This window comes from Erinaceus europaeus, chromosome 4 (assembly GCF_950295315.1).
Source record: "Erinaceus europaeus chromosome 4, mEriEur2.1, whole genome shotgun sequence".
NCBI classification, from domain to species: domain Eukaryota; kingdom Metazoa; phylum Chordata; class Mammalia; order Eulipotyphla; family Erinaceidae; genus Erinaceus; species Erinaceus europaeus.
In genome coordinates, this window is record NC_080165.1 from 22664923 (window position 1) to 22677778 (window position 12856).

General features: G+C 48.2%; 1 protein-coding gene, 1 long non-coding RNA gene and 5 other non-coding genes across 7 annotated transcripts in view; 1 reads left to right on the forward strand and 6 right to left on the reverse strand.

Annotated features, from left to right (window-relative positions):
- LOC132538011 (uncharacterized) overlaps positions 1–12856 on the reverse strand; it is a 447435-nt gene that overhangs the window by 321763 nt on the left and 112816 nt on the right. The window lies entirely within an intron of this gene.
- Positions 1003–6047, reverse strand: RPL3 (ribosomal protein L3). Its single transcript, XM_007519303.3, has 9 exons — positions 5837–6047; positions 5081–5249; positions 4426–4561; positions 3774–3960; positions 3198–3358; positions 2121–2222; positions 1687–1782; positions 1217–1336; positions 1003–1094 (listed from the first exon to the last, which is right to left on the reverse strand). Exons 1-9 carry the CDS (start codon positions 5874–5876, stop codon positions 1050–1052), a joined length of 1056 nt encoding a protein of 351 aa, XP_007519365.3. The 5' UTR covers positions 5877–6047; the 3' UTR covers positions 1003–1049.
- On the reverse strand, positions 1881–1972 carry LOC132538537 (small nucleolar RNA U83B). The gene has a single exon (XR_009549886.1). It is a non-coding gene; the product is annotated as a small nucleolar RNA U83B (small nucleolar RNA).
- LOC132538536 (small nucleolar RNA U83B) lies at positions 3631–3724 on the reverse strand. The gene has a single exon (XR_009549885.1). It is a non-coding gene; the product is annotated as a small nucleolar RNA U83B (small nucleolar RNA).
- Positions 4562–4616, reverse strand: LOC132538543 (small nucleolar RNA U82P). The gene has a single exon (XR_009549891.1). It is a non-coding gene; the product is annotated as a small nucleolar RNA U82P (small nucleolar RNA).
- Positions 6328–6392, reverse strand: LOC132538503 (small nucleolar RNA SNORD43). Its single transcript, XR_009549857.1, has one exon. It is a non-coding gene; the product is annotated as a small nucleolar RNA SNORD43 (small nucleolar RNA).
- On the forward strand, positions 10540–10696 carry LOC132538360 (U1 spliceosomal RNA). Its single transcript, XR_009549755.1, has one exon. It is a non-coding gene; the product is annotated as a U1 spliceosomal RNA (small nuclear RNA).

The following is a 12856-nucleotide window of genomic DNA, read 5'->3' on the forward strand; positions in this document are numbered from 1 at the left end:
GTTGCATGACAGAAACAGGAAGGGAAAGCATTTCAGACAGACACCTGCATATGGAGAGCTCCCCTGCAGGTGGAGAGCCAGGGGGTCGAACCGGGATCCTTACACGGATCCCTACACTTTGCACATGCGCTTAAGCCCACTGTGCCAACACACCCAACCTGCAGAATTCTAACAGAACCCCCTGAAGCCCAGCAGCAAGCCTCCAAGCGGGCTGGCACATCCTAGTACTGCCTGCCCACTTATCCCCTCTGGTGGCTCTATTCTGAAGTGCAGCCCATGCCAAAGACAGACCAAGCCCTTCCTGAAGGGACTGCAGTCCTATCTGCTGAGGGTTACCAGCTTCCACTACAGAACTGGAGACCCCTGCTTCTTTACACCCAAGACTACAACTCACACCTTACCCATTCTTGGAGGTCGTTTCAATTTAGGGCACAGCGATAGCACCCACTGCCATTCCCTCAGGTAACCAGAAATATGGGGCTTATCCTCTATCACAGGAAGGCTGGACTCTGCCCTCAAGCTACAGGGGAGCGGTTGGGAATGGAACTGCACGGGCAGGTTACTGTCCCTCTTCTAGTACATACAAGCAGACATGGTCAAGCCCAAGGCAGAGCCTGGGAGGCTAGATGGTGCTCAGTGGAGATAAGCTGAAGTGAGTCTGGGTATGTCTAGACCCTGTAATGAAGCCTGGGCCATAGGCTTCAAGTTTCAGAAGAAATTCACCAAGTCCTAACTTGAAGGTTCTCTTGTGGATTAGTTGCCAAATTACTCATTTGTACACTCCAGACCCAGGTCTGCCCTAACATGGTCCTCCTTGTTCCTACCTCTGCAGGGAACCTGACTCAAGTTGTGCAAACCCAAGATACTGATGCTCCTCCAGACTGGCTTCCACAATTCACCAAAAGCCCCAGACTGGTGACAGTTAAGCTGCAAGACCAGTTGAGAACCTACAGAAACCCAGCATGCCCTGGAAATGCCCTCCACTATGAGCACAGACAAATGTCAGTGGAAAATAAGTTTTATTGAGACCCCATCTGCTGTTTCTGCCATTAAGCGCCTTCTTCCTTCGCAATGCGGTCTTTTTTAAGTGGTCCCTGTGGAAGATTAGAGAGGTGGAAGATTAGACACGGAGAATGACCAGACAGTAACCCACAGCCTAGAGCTGACTCCTAGCCCTAGCACAGACCCCATCCATATGGGATGATGCAGTACTCACCATGAATGCTTTCTTCTCCTCCACAGTCTGGAAGCGGCCATGGCCAAACTTGGAGGTGGTGTCAATAAACTTAAGGTCAATCTTCTCTAGAGCTCGACGTTTGGTCTGCACCAGCAGAGACTAGGGGCCAAAGGTCAAAGTTAGAACTTATCTCAACAGAGCTCAGAACCCTTGCTCAAATCTTGTTTGAACCAGCCTGTCATAGCCCAGTCCTAGCTCTAGTGTCCCATCTGTGTTGGGCAGACAAGAAAATAGAAGCAAATCTGGCCAGACAAGGAATTTCCTGCTCCTGGGACTTCAAAGATCCTTTTATAGAAGTGGAAGTGGTAGCAATCTCCTTCACCTTTGAACTGCTCCCCAGTGACCAGTCTTAGCTACAAGGCCTGGGATTCTCCGTTCCTCCCTCTTCCTCCGGAGTATAGTTCACACAGGATGGGTTACTGAGTTAGCAGGAAGGACCCCAGCCTTACCTTCCGGAGAGTGAGCACTCTCTTCTTGGTTCCCACCACACAGCCTTTCAGCATGACAAAATCATTGGTCACTTCGCCATAGTGGACAAATCCACCCTGGGAAAAAATGAGGCAGTTTGATCAGCAGAGACTAGAGATGAAGATGTCAATGTGCACAATACCCTTTGCCTATAGGTCACACTACCTGGCCCAGGGCTGTTCTTAGAAGGCAGGCAGCAAAGAATATTTCCAGTCTGACTTGGGCGCTGTGCCCAGTGCTCATTCCAGAGCCTCACCACTGGACAGCTGGGCCTGACATTCCTTCCCCCCCCCCCGCTGAAAGAACGCTATCTGCTAGAAGCTATGCAAAGAACCAGTTAACTGGCTCAACAGTAGTAACAAGCACCCATTCCAAAGGTGTGAAATTCCTGCCTAGTTAGCATGGTGTAACTCACCAGAGGGTTGATGCTCTTGTCTGACAGATCGTAATCAGTAGAAGCATTGTTCTTGATCAGTTTGCCATCCTTGATAAGGTAACCCTGGCCAATCTTGTAGATCTATAAAAGGAAAACCAGAACAGAATAAACACACTGAGCAAAGGCAGCAAATACACCTAGTTGTTGAGTACAAGGACCCAGGTTCAAGCCCTGGTAACCACCTCTAGGGGAAAGCTTCACAAGCTGTGAAAGTGCTACTTGTGGGGGAGGGGGTGGGATATGGAGATTGGGCGGTGGGAATTGTGTGGAGTTGTACCCCTCCTACCCTATGGTTTTGTTAATTAATCCTTTCTTAAATAAAAAATAAAAAAAAAATTTAAAAAAACATGATCACAGCCCTGCTTTGTGCCTGAAGTTGGGGACAGAAAGAGTACCTCCAATAATCCAGGCGTGTCTAGGGGGTTCAGGCTGAAGCAGCGCCTGCTGAGTGTATCTGTGTGCCAAAGCCTATACTTCATAGCATTCTCTCACTGCATCATGGCAGCCTAAGATGTCCCAATGTTCACTAAATAGTATTATTAATCATGCAATACAGGGGGCCAGTGTTGGCACACATGTTACCATGTGTGAGGACTCAGGTTCAAACCCCCAGTAATCACTTGTAGAGGGGAAGATTCATAAATGGTGAAATATTGCTACTGGTGTCTCTTTCTCTCTTACTCACTGTGTTTCCCTTCCTTCTCAACTTCTCTCTGCCTCTATAAAAAAAAAAAAAGAAAGTGCTATTTGTCTCCCTTTACCCTCTCATCCAATATTTTAAAAGGAGCAAAAAAAAAAAAAAAAAAAGATCCAGACGATAGGCTCAGAGGCAAGCTGGGCAAGGTGAAAGGATATTAAAGAATCCCATCAATTTGACCTTGACCCAATACTACAACACTAGTTGTACCTAAGCTAAGTTTGCTACACAACTGAGATTAAATCAGTTACCAGGAACTGAAGTTCATAAGATGGCCAATTCTCTTCTCCCAAGAATGCAGCGGTCTAGACTGGAACCACCTATCCCAAGGTAGTCTCACTTGAGCCCCAGTATCTCACCTTCTTGTTGATCTCAGTGCGGTGATGGTAGCCTTTTTGTCCAGCCCGTGCCACTGAGAATGCCACTCTGGCAGGATGCCATGCTCCAATACAGGCTACCTTACGCAGTCCTCTGTGGGTCTTGCGGGGAAGTTTCTTGGTGTGCCAACGGCTGGTAACCCCTGAAAGTCAAGCTATTACTGGCTCTGCGGTGTCACCGGCTGTGCTAGAGGCACACCCCAAATGGCCAGGGTAGTCCCTGCTTCCATTCCCCTCCCTTTATCTGCCTAAACCCAAAACTTCAGCACAAAATCTAGGGGTAAGACACTGGGGGTTAGCCCTGAGCTGGTCAATAGAAAATTTAAAGCACTTTCTTCACTACCAAGTGGCTTAATTATCAATCCCCTTTGTGTTCTGCAAACCTAGAAGGTGCAGGGCAACGGGCACTCCCAGAGCTGTTCTCAGAAGGAAGGCAGCAAGGAATATTTCCGCAGTCTGACTCGGGCGCTGTGCCCAGCGCACATTCCAGAGCCTCATCACTGAACAGGTGGGCCTGACACCCCCTTAAGACTCCAAAGGCAGGGACTGAAGATTCACCTTTATAGCCTTTGCCCTTGGTCACGCCAATGACATCTATCATCTCATCCTGGCCAAACACTTGGTTCACAGGAACCTGTTGCTCCAACCGCTCGCGGGCCCAGTCCAACTTTTCAGCCACAGTGCCTCCGTTCACCTGGATCTCCATGAGGTGGGCCTTCTTCTGGCGCAGAGGCAGCAGGCGCATCTAGAACAGTCACTGCAGCTTAGCTCCAACTTACCAACTTGTCTTGATCTAACTGCAGTAATAGGTAACCTGATCTGAGGCCTTAACTGAGGAAAACGACAGGGGCACTCCTGTACTGCTGACTCCCCTCTGGGTACCATTACCACAGCTCTTCCTTTCAGTGGCAGACAAATACTCTGTGCTAACCCTAACCCATGCAAGGAGTCTATACGTGAATGCATCTGACTAGTTAAGCCAACAGAGATATAGATAAACAAATCACGTTTGAGGTGAATTATCAGTTGAGGACTTTCAGTGCCTGGCTTAGGACCCAATAAGGACAGTGTCCTCTGCTGGCAGCAATGAAATACCCACTGTACAGGCACTGGAAGCAAGCCTCAGGCCCTGAAGCCTAGGCAAAGGCAGGCAGGATTAACTGCTGAAATTTGCTCCTAACCTTTCAGCAAACCCCTGGGCTCTGCTCACCTGGGTGTGGGCAATGACACGGATGACCTGGCAGTACTTCTTCATGCTGCTGAAGTCCTTCTCCAGCTGCTTCTTGCCATCTTCATCCTGCCACTTCTTGCAGTATTTGGTGAAAGCCTTCTTCTTCGATTTATGCCTTCAGGAGCAGAGCAGAGTTGGGGAGGATCCCCGGTGCACACCTTCATCACCCCTGGGGGGGGGTCAGCGGAAGGCACACTGGCACCACGTGGGGATGGGGCTCATTGCCGGCTTCTAAGGAGCCTTTTCCACCGGCAAGCGGAGCCTGGAGGGAGCTCATGAGGCAGAACTGAGCGGAGCTGAGCAGAGGTCCAAGAAGGTTAATGTCAATTCAGACTTGCAGGTATATACAAACTATTGCTCCAGATTAGTGGTTAACAGGACTACACACCTTTGTACAACATGGGGTTTACACTGCTACCTCTGGATTTTCTAATTTGGCGCTTTCCAGAAACTGAAAGCATGCAGAATCCTTATGCACACCAAATTTAACTTGTTTTAAGGTACTGGGATACCCCCCTTATGTAACTGAAAGCTTCCAGAATCTGCCCCAACAATCCTGGCCATAAAGATCTCCCACTCCCTAGAAGTCTGCGCCCTTCCCCCCAACCTTCAGCAGGTGGGATCCCTGCCTTACCAGTTCTTATAGAAGCGTCGTTTGCACTCATCACTGATATGCTCAGCAAAGATAGTCTTGAAGGAACGTAGGCCTCGGGGAGTTTCTACATAGCCCACAATGCCCACCACCACCATGGGTGGTGTCTCCACGATGGTCACAGCCTCCACAACTTCCTTCTTGTTCACCTCTGCAAGTAGGTAGGTTTCAGTGTGCCAAACAGACACCCCAGCAAGTTATCAGCCTAGCAGCAAACTGCAGAGCTGTGCAGCTAATTTGCCTCATTAACAACACGTTCAGAAGTCAATCCCTTAACAGCTACCTGAACTCCATAATTGTCCTCACATGCTTTGACTCAAATCATGACCCTAACTTGCCAGATTGACTAGTCCTGGTTAATTTACAATCGCCAGAGAAAAGATACATATTTTGATTATAAAGTTAATGAAGCAGAACGTCTAGAGCTCACAGCCAACAAGCAGTAACAGCACCCTCACTGTATGAAGGGATAGATAGTGTGCAGTGAGAGGCTCAGTTCAGTGCCGCAACTGGGTTTCTAGTTCTTCCCAGACGCACCTCAGGGGGACTGGGGCTGGTCAAACTGCAGCACTCCCGTCGCACTCCGCGTCCCTCTGCCTAAAGCAATGTGTTGCCTAGTTGCAGACTCAACTACTCAGCCCGAGAAGTACTTGGTTCCACTCTGCTATTGCAGCTCCTGAGCTCTTTGAAAACCCTGCCTCCTTAAGCTGGGCCCCAAGAAAAGCAGCATTTACTCACTAGATCCAGGCCGGTCGACCTCGCGCACGATGTGGGTCATCCCAGCCTTGTAGCCCAGGAAGGCTGTGAGGTGCACCGGCTTGGAGGAGTCATCCTTGGGGAAGCTCTTCACCTTGCCCCGGTGCCGGCTGCTGCGCTTTCGAGGCAAGAAGCCCAAAGACCCGTGTCTGGGGGCGGAGAACTTCCGGTGGGACTAAGGAAAATAACAAACGACCGTGAGCCCGTGTCAAGCTGTAGAAAACTAATTTTTATCTAACATGAGTTAAATAAAAAGCTTTTCTCCGTAAGTGGAACCAAAAAAGCTCCCACTAAGTGGTCGTGCGAAATCGCTTAACAGTCTTAAGGAGATAGCAGTTTTCCCGCCTGAGGAGACGCGGGCTCGAACCCCAAAACCTTCAGCCAGAACTGAGGTTGTGTTGGTGGGGTGGCACGAAGTGGCCGCCAAGGGGACCCACAGCACCGACACACACAGGCCGCCAAGGCGCCAGGACCAGGTCAGAACTTGACAATCAACACGGAGTCTCTGTCCGCCCGTCAAAATTGTTCATCATCTGTGGCCCGAGCCCCAGAGGCCTCTCGCAGTGCCGAGGGTCCGGCTGTTTCTGCCCCAGACGCCGCGCCCGGAGCGCTGCCGGACTCTAACCTCGGTTAGCACACAGCTGACTAGAGCGAAATGTGAATAAATAACCCGCGGTTAAAACAGCGTCGGGCCCGCTATCAAGGCCTCTCGCCGCACGAACGCAGGCCCGAGGCCGACCGACCACAAGACTCGCTTTGGTAGTTTTCAGAAAATACACCCGACTACGGACCCCGCTGAAAAGCTTATGCCCCAAAATGAAAGCTCAGGCGCCGCCCAAGTTGAGATGGCGGCGATAAACTGCCGATTCGACCAGGCCGCCGCTACGAAGACACCGCAGCCACCCAAGTACGTACCATATCGCCGCCACGAGTCGCCAATAAAGGACGGACAACGTGCGGCGTGCGCTATATATATCCGCTCAGGCCCCGCCCCCTTCGTGCGTGCGAGCGCGCGTCCGTGGCAGACATCCGGTCGGAAAGCAAGGACGAACCGCCATTTCTACGCACGCGCGTCTCTCCCAGGCAGTCGTTCTGTGTAGGACGTCAACTTCGTAAGCAGGAATTAGCGTTCCTACGGAGAGCGGCTGGGCTCAAGCTTAGTGTAAAACACGGAAGCGCTAGATGGGAATATCACGAGTCTACGGCGTTGGGCAGAGGCCAAATTAAAAGAAAAACGCCGTCAACCTTCAGTGACTGTGTTACTGTTCTTAGGAACTGCAGTGGATGGGGAGAGATAGCATAATGTCTATGCAAGGAGACTTCCATGCCTGAGACTCCGAAGTCCCAGGTTCAATCCCCACCCCGCTATAAACCAGAGCTGAGCAGTGCTCTCTGCGGCGGGGGATGCGGTTGCTTCCGGAGCTGAACAGGCTTGGGGTGTCGGTTCCTAAGCGCGTCTACGGAGTGTCCCATCTACGCACTGCCTGGTAGATCAACGTTTTATTCTTTTTTTAAAAATTTCTTTATTGGGGAATTAATGTTTTACATTCAACAGTAAATACAATAGTGTTGTACATGCATAACATTCCCCAGTTTCCCATTTAACAATACAACCCCCACTATGTCATTTATCATCCTTCATGGACCTGTATTCTCCCCACCCACCCACTCCCACCCCAGAGTCTTTTACTTTGGTGCGATATGCCAATTACATTTCAGGTTCTACTTGTGTTTTCGTTTCTGATCTTGTTTTTCAACTTCTGCCTGAGAGTGAACGTTTTATTCTTGTGCAAGCGCACAGAATTGGGGACGACGGGGGCAGGTTGCATAATGGTTATGCAAAGAGACTCTCATGCCTGAGGCTCCGAAGTCCCAGGTTCAGTCCCCCGAACCACCATAAGCCAGAGCTGAGCAGTGCTCTGGTGTTTCTGTCTGTGTCTCTATCTCTCTCACAAAAATCAAAAAATAAAATACAAAATTGGGGGGAGAGATGAGAGAAAAGCCCAGAATGTTTTTTCTTCCCGGCCCAGTGCTGCTCCCAATCTGCCTTTCCTTGAAGCCATTCCCCCTCTCTGAGTGGGTTCTGAGGGCCTCTGACACGGGGTCCCAGATCCAGTCTCCCGCCTTCCACACCTTCTGGGGGAGAGATTCCCGAGTAGCCTGGGAGGCTCCAACTGCTCTCTAGGTTTTGTTTTTTTTTTAAATCATTTAACCAAGGTCCCAAAATAGTTGACCTACAGGCATAGATTTTCTTCTTTTTTTTTTTTTTTTAAATGTATTTAATCTGGTAGGACAGAGAGAATAAGGTTAGGGAGGGAGAGACCTAGTACTGCTTCACCTCTGTGAAGCTTCCCCACCTACAGCGGAGGGCCTTTGGTTTGAACCTGGGTCCTTATGCATTGTAATGTACGCACTGAACAGGGTGTGCCACCACTTGACCCCTCTTTTTTTTATATTTATTTCTTACGTATTGGATAGACAGAAATAGAAAACCAGAGCTGAGCAATGCTTTAGTCTCTCTGTATATCTTTCTCTCTGTAGCTTGCTTTTTTTTTCTCTTTCTTCTTTAAAATATTTTATTTATTTATTTATGAGAAAGATAAGAGGAGCGAGAGAAAGAACAAGACATCACACTGTACATGTGCTGCCAGGGATTAAACTCAGGCCCTCATGCTTGAGAGCCCAATGCTCTATCCACTGCACCACCTCCTGGCCCACCTTTTTCTTTTCTTTTTTATATATTTTATTTATTTATTTTCCCTTTTGTTGCCCTTTTTTTTATTTTCCCTTTTGTTGCCCTTGCTTTATTGTTGTGGATATTATTGTTGTTGTGGATATTGTCGTTGTTGTATAAGACAGAGAGAAATGGAGAGAGGAGAGGAAGACAGAGAGGGGGAGAGAAAGACGCCTGTGAAGTGACTCCCCTGCAGGTGGGGAACCGCGGGCTCAAACCAGGATCCTTACACCCGCCTGTTCAGCTTTGGCTTACAATGGTGCAGGGGAATTGAACCTGGAACCTTGGAGCCTCAGGTATGAGCGTCTCTTTGCATAACCATCTTGCTGTCTACTCTGCCCCAAATTTTCATCTTTGTTCCACATGAAAGAAATTGCAAGGCCTTGCTAAGACGTGCTTCAGGAGGTCCAATCCCTATACAGCCATAAACCAGAGCTGAGCAGTGCTCTGGCAAACTAATAATAATATATAAATAGTATATATATATATATATATCCTACTTCTAAAACTCTTTAGTGAAAAAGTCACATTAATTTTATATGAGGGGGGCTGGGTGGTGGTATACCTGGTTAAGTGCTCACATACAGTGCACAAGGACCCAGGTTCAAGCCCCTGGTCCCCACATGCAGGGGAAGCTTTACAAGTGGTGAAGCAGTGTTGCAGGTGTCTCTGTCTCTCTCCTCCTCTCTCAATGTCTCTCTGTCTCTATCCAATAATAAATAAATAAAATTTTTAAAAAGACACATAAGTGAACTATATATAAATACCCATGCATTGGTACAAAGCTGGTTTAACTACCTTAAAAAAATTCAGGTCGAGGGGCCAGATGGTGGCGCACCTGGTTAAGTGCTCACATCACAGTGCAAAAGGACCCAGGTTCAAGCCCCTGGTCCCCACCTGCTGGGAGAAAGCTTCAGAAGTGGTGAAGCAGGGCTGCAGGGCTGTCTCTCTCCCTCTCTATCTCTCCCCTTTCCTCTCAATTTCTCTCTGTCTCTATCCAATAATAAATACATAAATGAAACAAAAAAAAAAAAATTTAAAAAGGGCAAAACAAAAAATTCAGGTCGGATCCAGGTGGTGGCGCACCTGGTTAAGCACACACACCCCTGGTCCCCACCTGCAGGGGGAAAGAAAAGCTCCACGAGTAGTGAAGCAGGGTTGTAGGTGTCTCTCTGTTTCTCTCCCTCTCTCCCTACCCCTCCCTCTCAATTTCTCTCTATTTCTATCCAATAATAAATTAAATTAAAATATTTTTTTAAAAATTCAGATCACTCTAAAAAGTGTAAAGTGTTCTTCTGGTGCAAGTGAGTTTGTTTGTTTGTTTGTTTATCAGACCACTGCTCAGGTCTGGCTTGTGGTGGCGGGGCATTAAACCTGGGACTTTGGAGCCTCAGGCATAAGAGTCTCTTTGCATAACCATTATGCTATCTACCCTCCACCCCAAGTGACCTTTTCATACAGAAAGAAAAGGAGAGGAAAAGAGAGGGAGAGAGGGAGAAAAAGAAGGGAGAGGAAGAGAGAGGAAGAAAGACATAAAAAAAAAAAATTCAGATCACTGAGAAATGGTACAATGGATAAAGCACTGGCGGTCTTGAGTTTGATCCCCTGCATGTCATGTGCCAGACTGATGTTCTGGTTCTTTCTTTCATAAATAAGTAATAAAAAAAATTGTAAGCAGGTCAGTGGGAGGAGCAAAGAGGACAGAGATCTTAGAGCTGGGCTGGCTGGCTGGCCCGCCCTCAGGGCAGTTTACTGCCTCTACTGGCAGATATAAACTTTATTTTCTTTTAAATCAAATCACTGCTCAGCTCTGGCTTATGGTAATACTGGGACTTGAACCTGGAACCTTTGGTGCCTCAGGCATGAATGTTTGGTGATTTTTGTTTGTTTGTTTTTTGCATAACCGCACTATGCTATCTTTCGAGTCCTCTTCCTTGTCTGTTGAGTGCTTATATTTACCTTGAAAAGAAAACTGACGAAGGTGTTTTTCCCAGGGTGAGGCTTATCCATTGCACTCCGGATGTGCTGACCCCTGTAATTTCTCCAAATGTGGGAAACTCGACTGCACAACTTGTGGTAGTGGGGGACTGCGTTCCCGCTCTCCCCTGATTTATAAAACAAGATAGAAAAATACAAAAAATTTTAAAAAAAGAAAAGAAAACTGAAATTCCAGCATGTTAAGATGTGCAAGGACCCTCGCTACAATTGTCTCTCTGTCTCTCTCCTCTTTCCCTCTCAATTTCTGTCTCTACCCAATAAATAATAAAAAACAAACAAAATAAAAGAAAATTATGAATTGCAGATTTAGCAAGTAGAAAGGGAGAGAAACCAGGACACCAAAGCTTCCTTCAGTGACACTCACGTGGTGTTGTGGTGTTCCAGGACCCAAATCCAGGCTGTGCACAGAGCAAGGCAGGCACCCTCCCCGTAAGCTGTGTCACCACTTCTCCCACACACCTCTCATATCATGAAGTGCTGTGTGCTCAATACCTGTTGCTGATTCATCTCTCTGACCCAGCTTCGGGCCAGTTTCTCAGACAGCTAGAGCCATCTAGAGCTAGACAGCCGGAGGGAGGGAAAGACAGACACCCCAGCACCAAAGTTTCCTCCGGCATGTGGGGGCTGGCCTGAAACCTGATTTTCACACATGGCAAAGCAGGTCTCCTCTCAGGTGAGGTATCCTGATGACCCTCCCCATCCAACATTTTACTTTCTTTTTTAACCACAGCACTGTTCAGCTCTGGCTTATGGTGGTGTGGTGGATTGAACCTGGGACTCTGAAGCCTCAGGCATGAAAGTCTGTTTGCATAACCATTATGCTATCTACCCAGCACCCAACATTTTACTTTCAAAGATGTGTTTATTTATTAATGAGACACAGAGAAGATGACAAAGAGAGAACCGGAGCATTTCTCTTAACACATACAGGATCAGTAATCAAATTCAGGACTTTGTGCTGGAGAGCTCAACACCCCTCAGGCTGCCCAACCCAGCATTTAAGATCCCTTTTGTTGTTGTTTCAGTTTGTTTGTTTTTACCAGGGCACTATTTAGTTCTGGTTTATGGCAGTGCCAGGAACTGAACCTAGGATTCCAGAGCTTCAGGCATGAAAAAGTTTGCATAACTATGCTGTTTCCTTAGCCCTAAGTTAAATAAAGTACTGCTCCCCCATCCATGAGGTTCTACTCACTTTGTCCTTGTTGTCATGCAAGTAGGGGCTCAAACCCAGGGGCCTCACACATGCAAGGCAGGTCCTTGGCTTCAGGGGATCTGCCTTACAAGTCCCCACACTCCCCCCTCCTTGACGTGAGCTCACACCCAGCTCATTTGGGCTGTCACTGATTGTTACAAAACTACTGTGCACTTGAGCCAGGTGATAGGGCCTTTGGACCAGAGTTAATATATATTAGGATTCTGGCATGAGTGCAGCCCTGAGCCCCAGAGGCAAGAGTCTGTAGGTGGCTGCATCAGGGAAAGCTCCCCACCACCCTGACCAAAGTGTGCAAGTATGGCTGCTGGGTCGACAGTCCTGGGCAGCTAGTGTCCAGTGCTTGGAGCCAGGGGCTCCTTCTGCTTGCCCTGGTGACCTAGAGGACCCACCACTACTTCTTATGGTCCAGGCAACAGTGGCAAGCCAGCCTGAACCTGTTCTCCATGGCCCAGCAGGCCTATTATAGTATAGAGGACGCCCACCGGAAGAACTGAAGGGTGCAGACTGCAGTGACTCGATGACAGGCTCCAAAAACTGCAAAAATGAGATAGGCCCCAGTTTCAGAAGAACAGGTCCTGGAATTCAAGACCATTACTGGAAATTAAACCCATGGCCCTGAGTCAACAGGAACAAAGATAAGCTGAGCATTAAGAAAGGCATCTCCAGAGAGATAGAGCCAAGGCATCTCCAGAGAGACAGAGCCCATTAAGCATTTCCAAGGGATCTCCAGAGAGTCTATAGACTGTTAAACATTTCCCCTCGTTTCCCCCAGATGTGTAAAGAAGATAACCACAAGGCTAAGCTTGTCACGTACGCTGTGTAACCCACACCCTATATATCTCCTCCTGTGCTGGGGTTCGTGGTCGAGCACCTAGAACAGCTGTGAGGTCTCGGCCATAGCCCCATGCCCGGGCTAGAAATAAAGGCTCTTTGTTTTTACGTCACTCTGGTCTCTGTTGGTAAATTTCTTGGATTACCGAACCTAACAGAACCAGGCCTTGGAACTGCTGCTGTGGCTGTGTTGCAGCAAGTGGCAGTGTCCCTGCTCCATTGCTGC